Raw genomic sequence first — 21,274 nt, forward strand, 5'->3', positions numbered from 1 at the left:
AAGCCTGAGCAAAATCCTGGTGATGACTTTTACTTTCTGAACCTGGATTATACACCTCTGCTCAAACATACCTAACCCCTAACTCTACTCCTAAACCTAACCCTAATGGGCTTGATTAGCTGATCAACTGAATCGGCTGGTTTTAGCCCGTGATTACGCAGAGTGTGAAACTATGGGATTAAAACTAGCAGGCTTTTAATGCTGTTTCAATTCTCATCTTGACCACTAGGAGGTGATAAGTGATAAATTCTCACAATGTATTTTGGTGTAACTTGGTTTTTGCTGATGGTAGTTTGAAATGAAATAAAAAAAAATTGGAGTATCAAAAGTGAATGTATTAAATCACTGCTTATTTTTTGTTGTTTATGTGTTTGTGAACTTTATATAGCGTTTTTAAAATCAAAGTGAACTTTTGTCCCTATGTTTTGAGTTTTTTTGGTTTGGTTGTGTGTAGTCCAAAACATTGTTTTTAATATTGAGGTTTTCTATCATTTTTTCAATGCAAACTGAATTACTATTAAATATCATGGCCCAGGCTGGCAGAGAACTGGCACATTTAAATGTGGTTAAATACAGCAAGTATATAAAAGCATTTCTTACATCACTGAACAAGATGTTAACATTGATAATCTTTATTTAAATTCTTTCAGAACAAAAAAGATGAGTTAAAGTCAGTGTCTTCACTGGGCCTGAACCTGTGTGCCTGCTCCTCACCCACTGGCTCAGGAAACAGGAGACACAGACATGTGGCACACAGGGACACTGCAACACCTGCACACAGTACAAGCTCAAGCGCTGATCACAGCCACTACAGCACAGTGAACACAGACTGGGCCTGCTGCTGTGAATGGGCATTGACAAACAATTCACAGTGACACAGGACATTTTGATAATGATTAATATAAAAAAGCATTGTGTTCTGTGATAAATAACAACAATAACTACAACGATGCCTGGAGCCTGTGATGAGGACGCCACAGAGTGATTAGTTTCAGGGCCTTTCTCATTTCAACAAGAAGACCTCATTCCCCACATAAAGCACTGGACACCTACAGACGAGGAGGGACAAACATATCTGGTAAAGTACATAAGTATCTCTGGTCTGGTGAGAATGGAAACAGCTCAGAGCTTCCAGTGAGACGTGGTACTGGTGGGATCTTCAGTGAGACGTGGTACTGGTGGGATCTTCCAGTGAGACGTGGTACTGGTGGGATCTTCCAGTGAGACGTGGTACTGGTGGGATCTTCCAGTGAGACGAAGCACTGGTTTCAGCACGGAGTCTCACAGAGTTCATTGATTTTGGCCACATCAGACAGATATAATAATTAACATAATATATACAAAATATACAAAACCCTGTCCCGAAATAGACATTTATTCAAATGGTGGGCAAATTAATTTCTTCATAAACTTCGTTTAGCGTCCTATAACCAACCCTCAAACTCAACCAACTTTCAAACTCAAGTCTTTCAGAAACCTAACTGCCCTGACAGCATGATAAAATAATAATACTGACTCGCTTGGAAATAATTGATACATCAGATATCAAGAACATTCCATTACATGTCCAAATGAACTTCACTTTTTAGACATTATGTTTCTATGATGTAAACATTTGCACTGCAAGCAAGCTTTTTTTTTTACTCCTAAAAATTAAATCTATAAAATGTGTATCTTTATTAACAACTCTTCAGCCAGTTTCAGATTTCTTTCTTTAACATGATTCTTGACTCAGTTTTCGTTCAATATATAACATGTGGACAGCACATCCACCAGATCCTTACAGTGCAAAAGTCAAACCTTCCTACATTAGCCATAACACTGATCACAAGTTCTATATTCATATTCTTAGTTAAAATATCATTGAAAAACACAGATTTGTCTAAAAGTGTCATATTATAAAACCACCTGGTGAAGAAGTGACTGTAGAGAACTGGGTAAAACACACATCACCATGAGACAGACAGGGGTGGGGGTGCTAGAGCAACCATGCAGAACTAACCCCCCCCCCCCCCCCCCCCCACGTACACAGGAGGATCAGTGCTAGTGCTAGCAACAGGATTTCTTCTTGGAGGGGCTGTGAGCCAAGGAGACGGTCTTTTCCTTCTCTCTGTCCTCTTGCTCCTTTAGAACCCTGGGAATGAAGACTTACAGTGAATAACCAGCAGTGCACAAGGCTTAAACAACATCAGACTGCAAAGGAATGTGTTTAGTGCTTAAGCTTAAATGATATGGGAGAGAAATTTCACCAGCAGAGCAGCTCTGTACTATGATTTCAAACCTGGCTAATTGGACCATGGCTTCTGTGACGCACTGTCCTGATAAAGCACTGCACTCAAAGAAAAGCATCTGGGAGTCCTGCAATGGTTAAGAGATCAAAATGGGTAAGAGAGCTTAAACACACAAGGGGTCAACGTGGGCCAGGCAGGGTTAGAGAAGATTTAGCATACCTCCCTGACCCCTGACCCCCCACCCCCTCCATGATTAGGAGGATTCTGACAGACGTCCTGGTTTCAGTAAAACCCTACTCACTTACCTTGGCTACTCGGTCTCCTGCTCTCAACTGGACCTCTCTCTGGCCCTCTAGATCGGTTTTATTCCCCAGCAGCATGATGGGAATGTGCTCACCAGCCCCCTCCTACGAGTACAAAATGCAAGAGTGACAGGCCAAGAATGACATTAGTACTGGTTAGTGCTGCAGCTGACCCATGTCCAGACTCACCTGCACGCTGGCCAGCCATGACCTCACCGCTGTGAATGTCTGCTCATTAGTGATGTCATACATCACCACCACTCCATCTGCCTTGCGGAAAAACTGCTTAGTAATACTGCGATACCTGCCAGGAACAAGAGCGGCGTCAGCCACAATCAGCCACAGTCACCGCCACCTCTGTTTGTAGTTATTACGTTGCTATGATTAATAATTCGTTGTTTGTTATAAATGATGATACACTCAGGATCATCTGGGGTGGGTGAGTGTGTGTGTGTGTGTGTGCACATGAGTGTGTTTTAATGGCGAGAGTAAGAACTGCGCTAACCTTTCCTGTCCTGCTGTGTCCCACATCTGCAGCGCCACATGGCTGTTGTCCACTGTAAGTGTCTTTACACTGTAGTCAATACCTGGAGGGACAAAGATAAAGAAATTAATACACAGCAGCACAAATAATACAACAAACGTTTTTTTTATAGAGATTTAATAGTTTTACTAGATTTGATAGATTTAGATCATCTTGTTGCCCACAAGAAACCCAGAACACAATTTTTTTCTTCCTCTGTGGTTTGAAAACAACAATGTGCACGCGCACACTCACACTCACGCACACTCACACACACTCACACACAAAGACTCCAAAGAGAGGTAGCAGAAATTAAAGTGCAGTAATGATGGTATAATACAGGGGCAACCAGGGGCAACCTTTGAGACATGGAGTGCTAACTTTAAGATTTCTAGTCAATGAGTGTGCCATTATCAACAACTAAAATTGGAGCGGGGGGGTGGGGGGGGTTCCATGTTGAACAGGACTGCCCTCACTAGCCTAAATTCCAACATGGGTCATGTTTAAATTCCCATTTAAACATGGGTCTGTGGTGGGAGCTGAGTGCAGAGCGTTGAGGAGCGATTTCGATTGGAGGATCGTGCTCTCTCTCTGAGATTTTTTATTAATTTTTTTGCTAATGCTGGTCCAGCATATCGCAGTGCCATAGGTTGCCGACCCCTGGTATAATACAATAATTAGAACCTCAATTAAATGAATGTTCCGATTTAAACCATTTTCATTTTTATAACATAAACTGCTTTCACATCCCAGACCTGAGGAAGCACTTTGCTTGCACGGCCGATGAAGGACCACTATCTTGTGTAATGCACTGCTATTTCTGTAACTCTAACAAAGTAGTTTTTACATGTTTACATGTTAGAAAATTAATCAAAGAAAACATGTAAGCACCAAGTATGTGAGCAAAATGTGCGTAAGCAAAAAGTATGTAAGAAAAAGGTATGAGCTGTTGAAGTCAGGGCTCCATACAGCTCCACTCCATCAGTCATTGTGATCAGTGTTGGGGTGGCAGTTCCCTGTGGGTTCTTGAAGGTTTTTCCACAACATTTCTAGTGGGCTGAGGTCTGAATTCTGACTCACCGATTCCAAAATGTTGAATTGGTTCTACTTTAACCACCTTACTGTAGCCCATTTAGAGTAAATGAACTGATTTAGCTTCAGTTCACAAAAAGGTACCCTGACATTCCCCTGTAGAACTTTCTGGATTGTAGAAGCCAGAACTCATAGGCTCATCAATAATAGCAGGTTGTTTTGGATCTCGGACAGCACTGCAGTGCAGAACCATGACACTGCAGCCCTGGAAGGGGTGCTTCCCTGAGATTCTTTGTGGCATTCAGTAGTATTATTTATCATGCCCTTTAGGTAATTTTGCTGGTGACAACTCCTTAGCACAATAACAGCAGTGTAAAACATCTACAAATTTTCTAGCAGCACTGTAATATTATCAAAATAACCCTAACATTCTCAAAAAAATAACTGTAGTCCAATATTTACTCATATTTACTCAATATATAATTCTGCATTTCAAATCTGTGACACTGTCTCAGCTGCATTCAATAATGCAACTTCTCTGGAACTGAAGAAAACATTGTTGGGTCTGAAGTAAAAACACCCTTGGTATTTAAAAGCAACATATAAGCTCTCCCTTACCAGTTTGTGTGTGGGTGTGTGGATGTTTGCACTCACACACACACACACAAAAAAAACAAATTAGCAGAACAAACTGAAATGCTTCATGAGCTTTACACTGTATCACTACAGTCAGCATGTCTGAAACTTCCACAAGTCTGACATAAGCGGTTCAGGCACTGTGTGTTCACACGTGCCTGCTCTGTGTGTGAAGAGGTCTGTAAGGGGACTGACCGACAGTGGCGGAGGTGCCTGGGTAGAAACAGCCATCACAGAAGCGCCGCAGTAGCGAGGTCTTTCCTACGCAAGAGTTGCCCACCAGAACAACCTTAAAGAGGCGGTCTGGTCCCGCGCACGTCCCCTCCTCCTGTATAAGGGCACAAGAGAACAGTGAAGAGGGACAGAGAGAGGGAGCGAGAGAGACAACAAGAGAGTGAGTGAGTGAAAGAGAGAGAGAGACAGAGAGAAAGACAGATGAGTGGGAAAAGCAAACACTATAATCTCTGACCCTGTATAGAAGCAGACACTCAGACTGAAGGTGTCTGGATCATGCTGGTATGGACTTAATCAAAACACTTTTCTTTTCATGATTTTGTATGAGAAAATTTGGGGAAAAAAACTGCAAAACAGCATTGGTCTGTGTAAAGTGCTACTGATTCAGTACTGCAAACTCAGTCCTAGAGTGGTAAAGCACAATGGCTCCTCACCGCCTGGGCAGTCTCTTTGCCCACAGGCTGCCCCCGGGGGGAGGTGGGAGTGTGTACGTTCCTGCTCTCTGACGGAGGGGGTGGCGGAGGGATTGGGGTGCTGGTGCACGGGTAGGAGCCCTGTTCCAGCTCCTCGTCCTCTTCACTCCAGTCCCTCAGCTGGGAATGGTGCTCGTCCTGCAGCAGGTGGGGGAGATGGTCCTCCTCGATGGAGATGACCCTCTGGAGGTGCCGTCTGCGCAGACCATGGTCCTCCTCGATGGAGATGACCCTCTGGAGGTGCCGTCTGTGCAGACCACGGTCCTCTCCAGCCAATGAACTCTTCTTCGGTTCAGTCAGCCCCTCCTCCTCATCTTCACTGGAGAAAACAAGACATGCTTACGCAGAAGAACCTTAAACATTCAAACTCTAACGGATCTCACATGATTACAAATTAGCTTGTTGTAGCCACTATGTACAGAATATTGTTTCTTTATTTATAATTTATATATTGTAATGTTTGAATACAAGACTGACTGTTGTCTGTTAAGTATTATATTGCCTAATAATGTTAATCTATGCATGATGTCATTCCTAGGCATGAAGCGGCAGTAGCCGCTAGAGGGTCCCAGCACAACAGTCTTTGATCGTGACTACACGGAGCTAAGCTATATAGCGAAAGAGAATTTGTACGTTGTCATTTGAGAAATGTTTGATGTAGTAAACATTGAAAACTTCAAAGAAGTCTCGCGTCATTGACTTAAAAGCATCTACATAGCTACAGTTGTGATCAAATTTATTCAACCCCCACTGAAATAAAGTGTTTTGGCCAGTTTGACATTGATTTTGATCATTTCAGTCATCTTATTTACAATTATATCAAAGAGGCACTTATAAATTAGACAAACATAACATAATATTTATGATGGAATAACCACAAATGTCTTTACTGTGCTCACATCATTATCAGTTTTATTCAACCCCCTAGTGACATTATTTTTTAGTACTTAGTACAACATCCTTTTCCAGTTATGACAGCTTTCAAGCGTGAAGCATAGCTTGACACAAGTGTCTTGCAGCGACCTATGGGTATCTTAGCCCATTCTTCATGGGCAAAAGCCTCCAGTTCAGTCACATTCTTAGGCTTGCGCACTGCAACTGCCTTCTTTAGGTCCCACCAGAGGTTTTCAATTGGATTTAAGTCTGGTGATTGCGATGGCCACTCTAGAATGTTCCAGCCTTTCATGTTCAACCATGCTCTAGTGGACTTGGATGTGTGCTTCGGATCATTGTCCTGTTGGAAGGTCCAACGTCTCCCAAGCCGCAGGTTTGTGACTGACTCCATCACATTTTCCTCCAAGATCTCCTGGTACTGAAGGGAATTCATGGTACCCTGCACACGTTGAAGCTTTCCTGTACCATTAGAAGCAAAACAGCCCCAAAGCATAATTGACCCCCCGCCATGCTTCACAGTAGGCAAGGTGTTCTTTTGTTCATAAGCCTGGTTCTTCCTTCTCCAAACATAGCGCTGGTCCATTGTCCCAAACAGTTCTAATTTAGTTTCCAAAACCTGTTCCAAAACCTTTGTGGCTTGTCCACATGACTTTTGGCATACTGCAGTCGACTTTTCTTGTTCTTTGGAGTCAGCAAGGGGGTGCGTCTGGGCGTTCTGGCATGGAGGTCTTCGTTATGCAGTGCGCGCCTTATTGTCTGAGCTGAAACTTCAGTGCCCACATCTGACAGGTCTTTTTTCAGTTCCTTAGCAGTCACGCGGGGATTTTTCTCCACATTACGCTTCAGGTAGCGCACAGCAGTCGCGGTCAGGATCTTCTTTCTGCCACGACCAGGTAACGTTTCCACTGTGCCCTTTAACTTGAACTTGCGAATGATACTTCCGATAGTGTCTCTTGGAATATTTAACAACTTCGCAATCTTTTTATATCCATTGCCATTCTTGTGAAGAGCAATAACCTCTTCTCTTGTCTTCTGGGACCATTCTCTTGCCTTCACCATGGTTGGAAACACACCAGTAGATGTCTAGAAGGAGCTGAGTATCACAGTCCTTTTAAATCTGCCTAATTGGTGCTTATCATGCTTGATTGCTGCTCGTTGACATCCACAGATGTTTTCAATACCTGATGGAAAACACTGGAATGAACCTCTGTTCTTAGGAGTGGTAGTCGTAAAGGGGTTGAATAATTGTGTCAATGAAGAAATCACAAAAAGGCCATTTAATACTTTATGACAAAAAAAATTGATGCTATCTTAGTTGCATTTAGTTCTTTAACAAGTCCTTGTAAGATTTCATTATGAACACAATTACAAATGTGCACTGAATTCCATAAAACCCTTCGCAGCATTGGGGGTTGAATAAATTTGATCACAACTGTATTTACCACACTTTAGTTAAACATGTAGATATGCAGTTAAGATTATAATAGCTATTATGAAATATTATTAACAATATCATTAATGGTGCTGCAGCATCCAGGCCCAAAGCCACTGTCTGTAGAATAATGTTAGCCTCCTTTTGCCACACTAAATCCACTTAAGATAGAAATATTGTTTCAAAGATGTATGGAAACATTTTTGCCTACTAATATCCAAATACTGCATTACCATTATGTCGTTTGCATTTGGCCGAAACATGATGTCGCACAGCAAAGCGTCTTCAATTTCAGAGCAAAGACTGAGGTTCAATGCCAAGAGAGCACAGCATTCAGAGCAGAGGCTCATGGTGTATTACCATGAAGCACTTAAAGCATCTTTTATTTTGAGGATACTCTGAAGGCCCTGCTCCAACATTCTCTCTCTCAACGCCGATTAAAATCACCCCCAATAAACAGGTAGTGCTCAAAGCTGTGATTCTCTAAAGCTATGCTGATGGTATTGAGGGGGAAACCATATCAGGTTGGGTGTTGCATGGAATAGTTAGAAGTCAAATCCATTAGGAACAAGTGAATGAGTTCATCCTTCATCCTTCTGCATCTGAGCAGACAGAAGCCCTTTTCAGTCTAGACGAGCTCTAGAAATGAAGACCCACCTCTGAAGTGACTTCATAGCCATCTGTCCAGTTGTCTGTGCCCAAAAAGCAGATGCCTTCACAGAGTTCTTTGGTTTCTAGGGGACAAGATGGAATAACATCACCAAACCAAGAAAAAATTGACGACTCATCATCTTAAACACTCGTTTGACTTCTTCATAATCTCACTCTTATGAATCATTCATAAACTCATTCATGACTTATTCATAATATCACTCTTATGAATATTTATAAACTCATTCATGACATTCATAATCTCACTCTTATGAATCATTCATAAACTTATTCATAATTTCACTCTTATGAATATTTATAATCTCATTCATGACATTCATAATCGCACTCTTATGAATATTCATAAACTCACTTGACTGCATACGTCTCGTTCGTCTCGTAAATGTTTGTTCATTTCCCTGCCAGACACACAATTCCAAGCAGCACATTCAGAAACCCTCCATGGCACCCACAACAGTATTGAGACCAGTGTGTTGTGTTCCTGCATGTACCCTTGCCTTAGTAAATCCAGTTGCTTAAGCAGGCTGCTCCGCTCCCTCTGTAACCCTTCAGTAACCCTGTACATCTCTCTACAAAACAAACCCAAACACAGTGAGATAATAGCACAGCCACAGGGAGCTACAGCTATATATAATAATAAATGTTATATGTGTATAGAGTGGTAGACAGGGAGGGGGGCGGAGCCCGTGAAGGGGGCGGAGCCTTACACCTCACGCTCCTCCTGCAGGCGTGACGCCTCCTCCTGTAGCACTCGTAGGTGCTCCTGGGCAAAGCTCAGTGACTGCGCTGTGTGCTCCAGATCACGGGACAACTCCTCGTTATACTGCCTCAGCTTCACGTTCTCAACCGCGGTGTCCCTCTGCTCGGTGTGGAGCTCATAACACTGCTGCTCCAACTGAGACACACACACACGCATACACACACGCATTCTATGTAAGAAATACCATCTAATGCATGAAAACATTTTTCAAACTGTTATATGATTTCCTATTAGAATTTAATGTCCTTGTCAGTTTTACGACAAGGTATGAATGGTAAAGTAAGAATGGGTGTGTATTCAGTCAACCATTCAGTCAATAAGCCACCGTAAACAAACCCAGCACTGGCCTTCTAAGTACCATGGCTGTTGTGATAAGAAAGCTGGTACAGTCCAGCCAAGCGCAGCATTACTGCTAAATATAGAGCTGTAAGAGTGGATCACAGAATATGTGAGATGGTGTATGTGTACTAAAAGGCAGAACACTGGAGCAGCCATGGGGGTTTGGGCTTAATGAAACATGTTCACGTTCATTTCATTAACAATGGAGTTCACCAACTCGGCCATGCAGGTTTCACCTCTTCAACACTGGGAGAATTTGGCCTTTTTTCTCACCCAGTGTCTCTGAAGAAATGCGTCATGCTGGGCTTAAAAAATGTCAATGTCTGAACATCTATTCATGAAGAGCAGCATGAAGGCTGTCCACTGTCCTCTGTCACCCAGTTTTACACTAAATGACTAGTACGGTTTTAATATTATGGGTTTAGGGGTCATGGGCTATTGAGACAAGGTTTCATGGATTAGGGATTGGTGGGGGAGAGCGTTTAGATGACAAAGGCTTAGAAAATGGTGTTAGAGATGAGGGTTTAGGGGAGGAAGGTTCCGGGGAGGGATTATGGGCTACTGAGCCTTTACTTTCCTCATTACCATGTAAAAAGGCAGCTAATGTTTATTTCCTGCTGTTGAGAAGAGTGTGCAGCCTGCCCTGTGTGAGCACTATGGGGAGCGCCTCATGAAATTATGAACAAGCCTGTTTCATTCACACAGAAAAATCTATGGTCTTCTTCACAAAGAATAACCATTGTGAGACAGTTGAGTACAGGTTTGAGTCATAGAGTTCTTTTATCGTTTCCTCTCATTATAGAACAATGAACCTCCAAATCAACACCCCGCAGGCCATGAGGCCGGTCCTGTTCAGAACCACAGCCCCCCCGCACACCTCCATCAGCCATGACACCGGTCCTGTTCAGAACCACAGCCCCCCCATCAGCCATGAGGCTGGTCCGTTTCAGAACCACAGCCCCCCCTCACACCTCCATCAGCCATGATACCGGTCCTGTTCAGAACCACAGCCCCCCCATCAGCCATGAGGCTGGTCCGTTTCAGAACCACAGCCCCCCCCATCAGCCATGACCCCGGTCCTGTTCAGAACCACAGCCCCCCTCCACCACCGGCCACGAGACCGGTCCTGTTCAGCAATGCATTTCTAATGGGTCATCTTACTCACACACACTCATATGTGCCATCAGACAGACGTACGCACACACACACACACACACACACACACACACACGCGTGTCTTCTTCTAGACTGACATAAATGTTTGAGGGTGTGTGTAGATGTCCAATAGAGGCACACCCGTTTCTGTTTGGCCAGGAGTGACTCGAGTTCTCTCTCTTTACCAGACAGCCTCTGCTCCAGCGCCATACTGCGGGTCAAAAACCGCTCAGAATCCTGTAGGACAGATCACAAATGTTGCATCTATGCATCTACTCAATTCACTGCAATATATTCATAGCTTAATTATAGTAATGTGTTCCTAATGTTTTCAAACTTCAATGTCCTAAAAAATGATTTGAACATTTCTAAAATGCGAGCAGAACCTGTGAGAGGATCCTGTCCTTCTCAGTGTTGATCTGTTGTTCCATTTCCTCATAGAGACGCTGGATTTCATCATCGTGAGTCGCTGCCTTCCTGCAAGCCCGAGTCAAAGAAAAAAAAAGTATATATATTTATTATTTGACATTGGATTGCTAACATATGAACACATTCTTGCAGGTTATTATTTTTATTTGTTCTGTAGGTTATAATTAGCAATCAAGTAATACTGGTTACAATAACATCTGATTAACCAACACGGTGCCATAACTGATGAGAAAACCCCAAACAAGACATCGCTGATAACTGACATCTGTCTCTGACATCTCATTGACATCACTGCAGTCAGAGGTACTCCAAAACCCAAACCAGATATCACTGGTGACAGAGGTACCAAAAAACCCAAAGCCCCAAACCAGACATCACTGATAACTTAGATTAGTGATCTCTGTGACCTCTCTGACAACTCAGAGACATCAATGGTGACAGAGGTATCCAAAATCCTAAACCAGACATCCTGGTGACAGAGATACCCCAAAAACCCAAAACCAGCATCACTGGTGACAGAGATACCTAAAAACCCAAAACCAGACAGATGTCACTGGTAACAGAGTGTGTACGGCGAATCTGACATAACTGGTGAAGATCACATAAATCTAAGCATCACTGACTTTGCCACTAAAATCAGCAGAAATACAGTAATCAATCCACAAATACAAAACCAAGAAAATTAGGAGAAACAGAGTGAAATGACCTTTTGAGGGCACTCTCCATCTCACTCTTCTCCTGCTTGGCTTCTTTAATCTGGCAAGTCACTCTGGCCAAAAACTCTTCAAAGTTGGCCAGCAGACAGGGCTCATCCCTCCGGAGCTGTACCCAGAGACTGCGCACCTCTACTGGGCTGTGGGGCCAGAACAAACCACAAATGCAGTGAACTGGTATACACTGGACTAAGACGTGTCCCCATCTGAAGGATGTCAACTTACTCCTCAAACACACTGTTGGCACCCAGGTTGTCCATCAGTGTGCAGAAGTATTCCTCCTCACCATCCTGACCCCCAACTAGAGCCTCGTCCCGCTGGCTCTGGTACAGTGTCTCAGGAAGACGCTCCTCTGGGACAGGCTCTACAGCTGACTCCAGACCTGCTGCACAGGCTGCTGGCCCAAACATGAACTCACCTGCAAAGCAAAGCAACACAGCATCAGAGCCTTACTCGGACTTTTACAGGCACAGAAAGTGCAGGGAGATGTACAGGGACAGCAGGCATAATACAGCACAGGGATAAGCAGGTAAGATGTCTCAGGAAGCCATTACAGAAGTACGTGGGGCAAATGACTGAGGGGGAGGGAAGGTTGTGGTACCACCACTTGTTTTATACAAATGTGTATTGTGTGATATTACTAATGAAAAAGAGAAAACACAATAAAACATTATTGTCACCAGAAAGGGGGTGTAGTGATGTGGCCTTAAAAAGTTAGGTTTTGTAGGTACGAAGGTTTGAAAACCCACTGAAACCAGAGGAGAACTCCTCCACAGTCAGGTAACCATTGCCATCAGCATCCAGAGTGTCAAACACGTTCTCCAGATCCTCCGCAGTCAAGGGGAGCTCTCCAAGGAGCTTCTGAAAAAAGAGCAGTCCACACTCTCACAAACACGAAGCAGTGATTTAGGACTTCTAGCTATATTTAAAAGAACTTCCAATGGATGTATGACAGCAGTGGAGCGTCCCTGGTACTGGATCTGTTGTAACCGTTCATTACAGAGAAGAGAGAAGATTTTTTGCTCTGCCTCACAATCACTATTATGGAAAGAGGCGGAGTTTGTGCATGGAAGATTATGGGAGCTCATGTGTTGTGAACAAAGTCAAAAATCAGTGAAAGGTTGGCTTTTTTCCAACTTTACACAAATAAGACATTTCTTTGGACTACAGCCAATCAACACGTGGGGCATTTTATTATGACATGTTTGCCTCAAGTTGAATCAGTGCTGTGAGAAGACAGAGGAGAGGATTATCATTGCTGTAATAGGTTTAACTACTTTTTTGACACAATTCTGTAGAAATACAGTCATATTGAATAATGAAGGAAGGAAGAAAACAATCGAAAGAAGAAGGAACATGTAAAGTGTGTGAAGTATTTAGTTAACATTTGTTTGATGCTTTTAAATTCAAGCTATGTACTCCGCATTTAAAATAATGAATTTTACATATCAAGTTAACGTTTGTAACTGGATGGTGGACTACCTGACAAGGTAAATTTGATTGGCTTCATGTGGATTATAAACTGGCCCATGTTTGTAGTGACACTTCCCTGGTGTGTCCAGAAGGAAGTGATATTGCTGCTGTGTAAATGTATAGTCAGGCTGAACACATACATCTAGAGCAGAAAGAACTGCAAGTGACTGAGAAATACTGAGAAAATCCTACATATACACCAATCCAAATATTCCAGGTAAGAATATTGTAGTAACACTGTATTGACATAGGTAGAGGTGGTCAGAATTCCATTACACAAAGTTTCCAGAGAAACAGGACTTTGAAAGTTCAGCAGTGTTAGGGTTAAGGTTAGCAGTGACCATCAGCAAGGATCCGTGCAACTCATTGTTAGGAAACCACAATACTGTGCTGACGCTTCAACGACCAGCCCCCAAAATACACAATACATATAGCCCTAATCCTGAATAGCAAACATCACACCCTGTTTTGGGATTAAGGAAATGTTTACATAGACAGGTTACTGAAAAATTGCCTCATAAAACTCAATGTTGCATGCATCATTTCACAGATGTCTCCTTATGGGAGGCCTTTGAGCTTAACCCTCTAAATGTTTAAGAAACGGCCCTTCGCCTCTAAAACGCTTACTGTTAACACTTTGGCCTTGGTGTGAACTGAGGCGTGTGAAGCATGAAGCAGAAAGTATCAGCAGAAACTCCTCAAATTCCTGTAATAATGGTGATTCCTGTAATGCTGGTGATTCCTGTAATGCTGGTGATTCCTGTAATAACTGTAATCCCTGTAATAATGGAGACCTTTTATTGTTTATGATTTATTTGTTATAGGAGCATGCATTCTTCTTTCAGCACCTACAATATAAGGAGTAAAAAGCCTAAAATGTTCTATGGACTACGTATGAAGAGCTAGAGCAGCAGATCACCTCCTACATCACCTCCTACCTCCTCTGTCTTACAGACACAAGCTGAAACATCAAAACTCACATACATATTAAACAATAGTAAAGAGAACAAGACCATTCAAATGGGCAATAGCTAGTAATTAGAAAGACCTGTACCACTTGATGCTAGATGTTTGTTCAGCAGATGTGTGGTTTCCGCAAAAGAGAGCGAGAAAACAGAGAAAGAAGAAAACAGACAACAAAGAAAAAGGAAACAGAACTGGGGGCTACTGGGGAACGGGTGTGTGTCCGAATGGCTTTGAGATCTATACTAGCTGAACTTATGAATGCACATCCATAAACATGGGCTCAAATACACAGTCTCTCTGAAAGGCACTCTTCAGAACACGGGCCCACGAGTAGCCCATCAAAGAGAAAGGCCTCAATGGAGGGACATCTGAGAGGAGACCTGATCTGCACAATAATACAGTGTAGAGAACAGCCTGCAAGGCTTCCACACCACCACCCTTGCTGTCCCCCCTCTCCCTCACCGCCCACCTCCCTACACCTCAACCACCTTCCCTATAACCCCCCACCTCCCTACACCTCAACCACCCTCCCTACAACCCCCCACCTCCCTACACCTCAACCACCCTCCCTACACCTCAACCACCCTCCCTACAACCCCTCACCTCCCTACACCTCAACCACCCTCCCTACACCTCAACCACCCTCCCTACAACCCCCCAACACCTCAACCACCTTCCCTTCAACCCCCCACCTCACTACACCTCAACCACCCTCCCTACAACCCCCCACCTCCCTACACCTCAACCACCCTCCCTACAACCCCCACCTCCCAACCCCCACCCCTCCACCTCCCTACACCTCCCAACCCCTCCCTCATCCCCCCACATCCCTACACCTCTCAACCCCCCCACCCTCCATCTCCCTACACCTCTCAACCCCCCACCCCTCCATCTCCCTACACCTCATCCCCCTCACTCACCTCCCTACACCCCTCTCAACCCCCCTCCAACCCTCCCCCCCCCCAGAGCCCCCTCACAAATCTCTATAATAGAAACTCTATGATTCTGTGTGCCTTGCTTCCGACAATGAGCCGTACCTGAAAACTGTGAAAACTAAGCAATGTTTTTTTTATGAGTTTGTGGAGACAGTGTCACCCTCCTTCATTTTTAAGTCAAATTCAGCTTCATTTTCAACTCCTGTCCTCTGAAAACACAGGGTGTCATGAGTACGTCAGTCCTGGGTATGGATGGTTATGAATGATTACAGTAATGATGAGATGATCAGTGTTACCCATTCATGATGGAAAAAGCTGCTTAATCACAGTATTTATTTGTTGCCAACAGAGCACTTCACTATTTTGTACAGACAGAAAACTTGGTACTATTAGAGTAATTTAGTTTATGGTACTGCTAGAACACTTTACTATATACATTGCTGCACCCCTTCTGTACTTAGTCTACTAATCATGTGTGAAAGCTGGGTCTTACTTGCATATCCCGGCGAGTGACAAAGCCTTTGCCCTCAGTGTCACAGATCTGGAAGAACTCCTGGCTCTTCTCCAACACAGTACTGCAGTCACTGATGCTCCCAGACTTTCCAACGGCATCTGTCTTGTACAGTGTCCCCTTCCCTCTGTGCTGGGACGAATGTCTCACCTTAGAGTCACAGGTGCTGTTCTCCATAGTAGTGTCCTTACGTGTGGAGGTGTGTGGAAGTGTGCGTGAGTGTGTCTTCGGTCTCCTTCCTTACATGGGTCAGCACTGCACAGGAGAGCTACGAGAACACAGAGCTTTGAGTTTCAATCACAGCACACAGGCTTTCAGAGACGACTGCAGCCGCCATCTCTTAGCAACCGCCTCTTTAATTAGAGAGAGACAGATAGAGAGAGTCTGCAAAAAGGCCTTGCGTGCTCCTATATAGACTCAGATCACATGATTAACAGATGAATAAATACGTTATCGTCAGTTAGTGAGTGGAACACCATAGTAAGCTCTATCAGTAATGTGGGATCAAATAGTAAGGTCTATCAGTGCAGGACTTTGGAAAACCCTGATCTCGAACAAGGTGAAATTACTTCACTAGTGGATCCAAACTGGACTCTTCTATAACTTCTATAGGGAGGTGATTTGAAATCAAATTTGTTTTTGCACTGACCAAAGTGAACACAGTCAAATATGGGTCATTCCATATCAACTCAACCAATGGTCCCCACCTGACCACCTCAGAATCCCTTCAAACTTTCCCCATTTGTAGGCAGATATGTTTCATGGAAAAATCCAAAGTATTTCTGTTCCATGTTCAATATTTCAAGAGTTACAGCCGTTTTTGAGTTATCAAATATAATTAGCACATATCAAAGTATATAACAGAACAAAAAAGCGGGGACCAATCCAAATGTTGGTTGATTTGACATGGAATAACCCATATGTTCTTCCACTGGACAAAGAAAAAACAGAGAAAATAGATGACTTCAACAAATGGAAACATGGTTGTCAAACATTTTAGAAAAATTTTGCATTTCTGCATCCTAAATTGCAGTTATATGGCAATATTTACATCAAATAGGCTAAATTGTTTAAAACAATTGATCCAGTGATTTAGAAGGTACATGAACGGCAGGACATGAGGAGTCCAGCACAGTGTGAGATTTCCCTGCTCCAACACACTTACAAAAGCAGGTCATGAAGTGGCAAGGTGAGTCACGTGTGTTGCAGGAGTAAAACTACTAAACTGTGCTGAACTCAGGACTTGACAGGTGAGACAGGAATAATACTGTAGGTAAGACAGGTGAGACAGGTAAGACAAGACAAGTAAGATGAAAACATTCAATATGCTGCTGAAAATCATTTAGGATATGCAGGCCCTTCTGGATTTTGATGTCATCTGTGCTGATGAGACCCAAATATAACAAGAGTGCTGTTTGTTTACGCTGTTTGTTGTGCATCAAAAAAATCTGTGGACATAACTGACAAAGTTATGCTTGGGAAAATCGCACTGCACCAACCTTAATCCCAACTGTGGTCTATCAATTCAGAAGATAAAAACTCGAGATGTTATGCCCTGCATCATTAAATTAGACACCCAAGAATAAGTCTCCTGCTCAAATGGAAGACATTCTATATTTATAATGGCCAGAGTAACATTCCTGATTCCAGTCTCAGAGCCACATGAAATAATTGGGATGTGACGTAGCAGGAGCAGGATCTGATGCAGGATGCTCATCAATGGCACATGTGTAGTCAGGTCAGTAATGCTGTGTGGTTCATTAGACACAGATGTGATTTCACCAATAATGTACTGCCAGTAAAGGTGGTTGTTCTAGTGACTGAGCAGAAAGACTTTGTGTGTGTATTATGAAATAAGACTATTGTCTTTATTTTTTACTATTGCTTAGATGAAGATCAGATTACATTTTAGTAGTCAATCATAACAGAGGACTAAAATCACAATTGAAATATGTACAGTGGGTGCGGAAAGTATCCAGACCCCCTTACATTTTTCACTGTAACTATTTGCTAAAATCAAAAAGTACATTTTATTTCTCATTAATTTACTCTCAGCACCCCATCTTGACAGAAAAAAAACATAAATGTAGAAATCTTTGCAAATTTATTAAAAAAGAAAATCTGAAATATCACATGGTCATAAGTATTCAAACCCTTTGAATTGAGTAGAAGCACCCTTTTGAACTAGTATAGTCATGAGTCTTCTTGGGAATGATGCAACAAGTTTTTCACACCTAGATTTGGGGATCCTTTGCCATTCTTCCTTGCAGATCCTCTCCAGATCCATCAGTTGGATGGTGAACGTTGGTGGACAACCATTTTCCGGTCTCTCCAGAGATGCTCAATTGGGTTTAGGTCTGGGCTCTGACTGGGCCAGTCAAGAATGGTCACAGAGATGTTCTGAAGCCCCCCCTTTTTTATTTTAGCTGTGTCCTTAGGGTCATTGTCTTGTTGGAAGGTGAACCTTCAGCCCAGTCTGAGGTCCAGAACGCTCTGGAAGAGGTTTTCTTCCAGGAAATCTCTGTACTTGGCCGCATTCATATTTCTTTCAATTGCAACCAGTTGTCCTGTCCCTGAAGCTGGAAAACACCCCCATAGCATAATGCTGCAACCACCGTGTTCACTGTTGGGATTGTATTGGGCAGGTGATGAGCAGCGAGTGGTTTTCTCCACACATACCGCAAGTTCAATCTTCGTCTCATCAGACCAAAGAATCTTATTTCTCATAGTCTGGGATTGCTTCATATGTTTTTTGGCAAACTCTATGCAAGCTTTCATGTCTTGCACTGAGGAGAGGCTTTCATTGGGCCACTCTGCCATAAAGCCCTGACAGGAGGAGGGCTGCAGTGATGGTTGACTTGGAACATCCTCCTATCTCCTTACAGCATCTCTGGAGCTCAGCCACAGTGATCTTTGGGTTCTTCTTCATCTCTCTCACCAAGGCTCCTCTCCCATGATTGCTCAGTTTGGTTGGATGGCCAGGTCTAGGAAGAGTTCTGGTCATCCCAAGCTTCATGCATTTAAGGATTATGGAGGCTACTGTGCTCTTAGGAACCTTGAGTACTGCAGAAATTCTTTTGTAACCTTAGCCAGATCTGTGCCATCCCACAGTTCTGTCTCTGAGCTCCTCGGACAGTTCCTTTGACCTTGTGATTGAACTGTGAGCTGTGAGGTCTTGTATAGAAAGGTGTGTGCCTTTCTTAATCAAGTCCAAACAGTTCAATTAAACACAGCTGGACTCAAATGGAGGAGTATAACCATGTCAAGGAGGATTAGAAGAAATGGACAGCATGTGAGTTAAATATGAGTGTCACAGCAAAGGGTCTGAATACTTATGACCATGTGTTATTTCAGGGTTTATATATATATATATATATATATATATATATATATATATATATATATATATATATATATATATATATATATATATATATATATATATATATAAACTTTTCTACATTTGTTTTTATTTTTCTGTCAAGATGAGGTGCTGAGAGTACATTAATGAAAAATAATATGAACTTCTTTGGTTTTTGCAAATGACTGCAATGAAACAAAGAGTGAAACATTTAATGGGGTTTGAATACTTTCCGTACCCACTGTAAGTTAATGATTGTGATTGATGCTCCAGTACTGTAGTACAAGATCAGCAGTCAGACAATACAGTGATCCCAATTAAGCAATTTATTCATTAACCTAAACAGAAACTCTCTGGTATTCCTCATCTATGGGGAATTGCCGTGTCCACTCAGCCAGTTCGACCCAAGTGTCCTGCAGGGCTCACCACTGGGTAAATTTCAGTTTCAATATGCATGGAGCCCTTATCTCTCCATTTGATCTTCATAACTGCCAGGAAGGTAATATAGAGTCATTGTAGAATAATATAGAGTGTAGGTCAGTGTCAGGAAACACCAGATGGAAGATTCTAGACTGGGGACTTAGATGTGCAGACAGCAGTGGTTATGCTTCTGACATGTATTTTGCATTAAGGTGTACATAAAGAGCAATATAATACTGAAGTTAATCCACTTACTAAAGTGCTCCAAGTACATTCGTGGATGGGGACCAGTCCACACTGGCCATGTAACAGCCCACTACTCACTAACCCTAACCCTCTCTGAACCAACCCCAACCCTTTCTGAACTAACCCCAAACCTTTCTGAACTAACCCCAAACCTTTTTGAACTAACCCCAAACCTTTTTGAACTAACTACAAACCTTTTTGAACTAACACTAACTTTTTTTTTTTACTCCACATGTATTCATTGTTTTTCATTCTAATGTTGGCATGATGGTGGTAAATTAGGGGAGTTAGTGACTTAGGCTATTCACGCTAAACTGTGGCCAAATCTAAACTAAGCCCAACCCCAACACAAGGTGCATGGGATATGTAAACACGGCCTGGGAACTTTTGGCTAAGCACACGAGTGTGTCACTGCGCAAACAGAACCTGCGCGGTGGTATCAGGTCGAGGTGGCGCGGCTGGCTGGGGAGGAACTGCGACCAAACCCACGACGTTAAGTCCGCGGTATCGTCTTAAGTGCAGCTGATCGGTTGTTGTATTAAAGAAAAACACATGCATACACATAACTTACGAACACCCGTGAAAACTCGTCACGTGCACGACGAGGTGAAGCGTGCCACGAGCGCAAAGACGCGACGCTCGCGAACTAAACGGCTGCGCCACGCGCACACACACAAACAGACATTCAACAACTCTTTAAAGTTTCCTAACTCGCCAAGGCGTCTGTAAAAGTCCACCCGTTCGTCCACAACTGTATGATAAAGAGCCCCCCTACCTTTAGCACAGACGAGTGAACGTTATCTCGTGTCTGCCATTCCTCCACAGAGTAACGTTTCCGCTCCGGTGACACCTGTTCAACAAACACCTGCCGACTTGTGAAAAGTAACGACAGCTAGAGACTCTACTCGAATTTATCTTTTTTATTTTCTTTGCACGTAGCTACTTTACACAAACTTTTCACCTAGCAACTTTGCTCAAACTTGACAATTCCGCCTCTAAATACTTGGTTGACTTTGTGCCGACAGCTGTCCAAACCCGGGGGAGGGACTCACGTTCCGCTTGCTTCGCTTGTTACTATGACAACTAAATATCCGCCCGATGACGTTTGCGTGTTGCTCTTTCCTGCGATCGCGTGCAGGATGCTGAAGGTCCTGTTAGCTGTTTTGTTGTTGTTGTTGTTGTTATTGTTGTTGTTGTTGTCCAAACACACAAAAGGTAGACTACAAACAGCAAATGTAGCTACCACGTGCAGAGTTTGCAATGTAAATTCAGACTGGATCTCTCTCTGACTTCAGTGTGCATATGTAGTGATATGTCTGTGACGGCTGGAGATATTTGTCATCCTGTTGTTATTATCATTATCCTTTTACACGCTGCTTAAAAGATCTTCATTGTAATATAAAATGCATGCATTAAAGGACAGAAAAAACAAGGAAACAATTAGTTGTCTTTTTGTTGTAGGTATCTTTAAAATAATCTCATGTTAGGTGTTTTATAATGATTCACCAATACAAATAAATACCAATGATTCACCAAT

The 21,274-nt window shown here is 42.9% G+C and overlaps 1 protein-coding gene across 2 annotated transcripts; it reads right to left on the bottom strand.

Moving 5' to 3' along the window:
• Window positions 1-616: 616 nt before the first annotated feature.
• On the bottom strand, window positions 617-20,829 carry cracr2aa (calcium release activated channel regulator 2Aa). 2 transcript variants are annotated; one of them, XM_076985829.1, is made up of 19 exons: window positions 20,699-20,829; window positions 20,513-20,587; window positions 15,693-15,978; window positions 12,575-12,686; window positions 12,051-12,243; window positions 11,819-11,965; window positions 11,070-11,160; window positions 10,825-10,920; window positions 9,137-9,324; window positions 8,927-8,998; window positions 8,782-8,827; window positions 8,415-8,491; window positions 5,393-5,750; window positions 4,920-5,052; window positions 3,039-3,120; window positions 2,723-2,837; window positions 2,537-2,638; window positions 2,282-2,358; window positions 617-2,134 (listed from the first exon to the last, which is right to left on the bottom strand). In XM_076985829.1, exons 3-19 carry the CDS (start codon window positions 15,885-15,887, stop codon window positions 2,050-2,052), a joined length of 2,169 nt encoding a protein of 722 aa, XP_076841944.1. In that variant the 5' UTR covers window positions 15,888-15,978; window positions 20,513-20,587; window positions 20,699-20,829; the 3' UTR covers window positions 617-2,049. The 2 variants fall into 2 exon arrangements, with proteins under 2 accessions (XP_076841944.1, XP_076841951.1); XM_076985836.1 differs by having other exon boundaries at window positions 15,693-15,837; window positions 15,955-15,978; window positions 20,513-20,829.
• Between the last annotated feature and the right edge of the window lie 445 nt (window positions 20,830-21,274).

Source organism: Brachyhypopomus gauderio, chromosome 2 (genome assembly GCF_052324685.1).
Source record: "Brachyhypopomus gauderio isolate BG-103 chromosome 2, BGAUD_0.2, whole genome shotgun sequence".
Taxonomy (NCBI): domain Eukaryota; kingdom Metazoa; phylum Chordata; class Actinopteri; order Gymnotiformes; family Hypopomidae; genus Brachyhypopomus; species Brachyhypopomus gauderio.

Coding starts and splice junctions, on each gene's coding strand:
- cracr2aa (XM_076985829.1), bottom strand. CDS start 15,887: ATGGAGAACAGCACCTGTGACTCTAAGGTGAGACATTCGTCCCAGCAC. Junction 12,687..15,692: donor TCACTCGCCGGGATATGCAA/GTAAGACCCAGC, acceptor CTCTTTTTTCAG/AAGCTCCTTGGAGAGCTCCC. Junction 2,359..2,536: donor CAGGAGACCGAGTAGCCAAG/GTAAGTGAGTAG, acceptor TAACCATTGCAG/GACTCCCAGATGCTTTTCTT.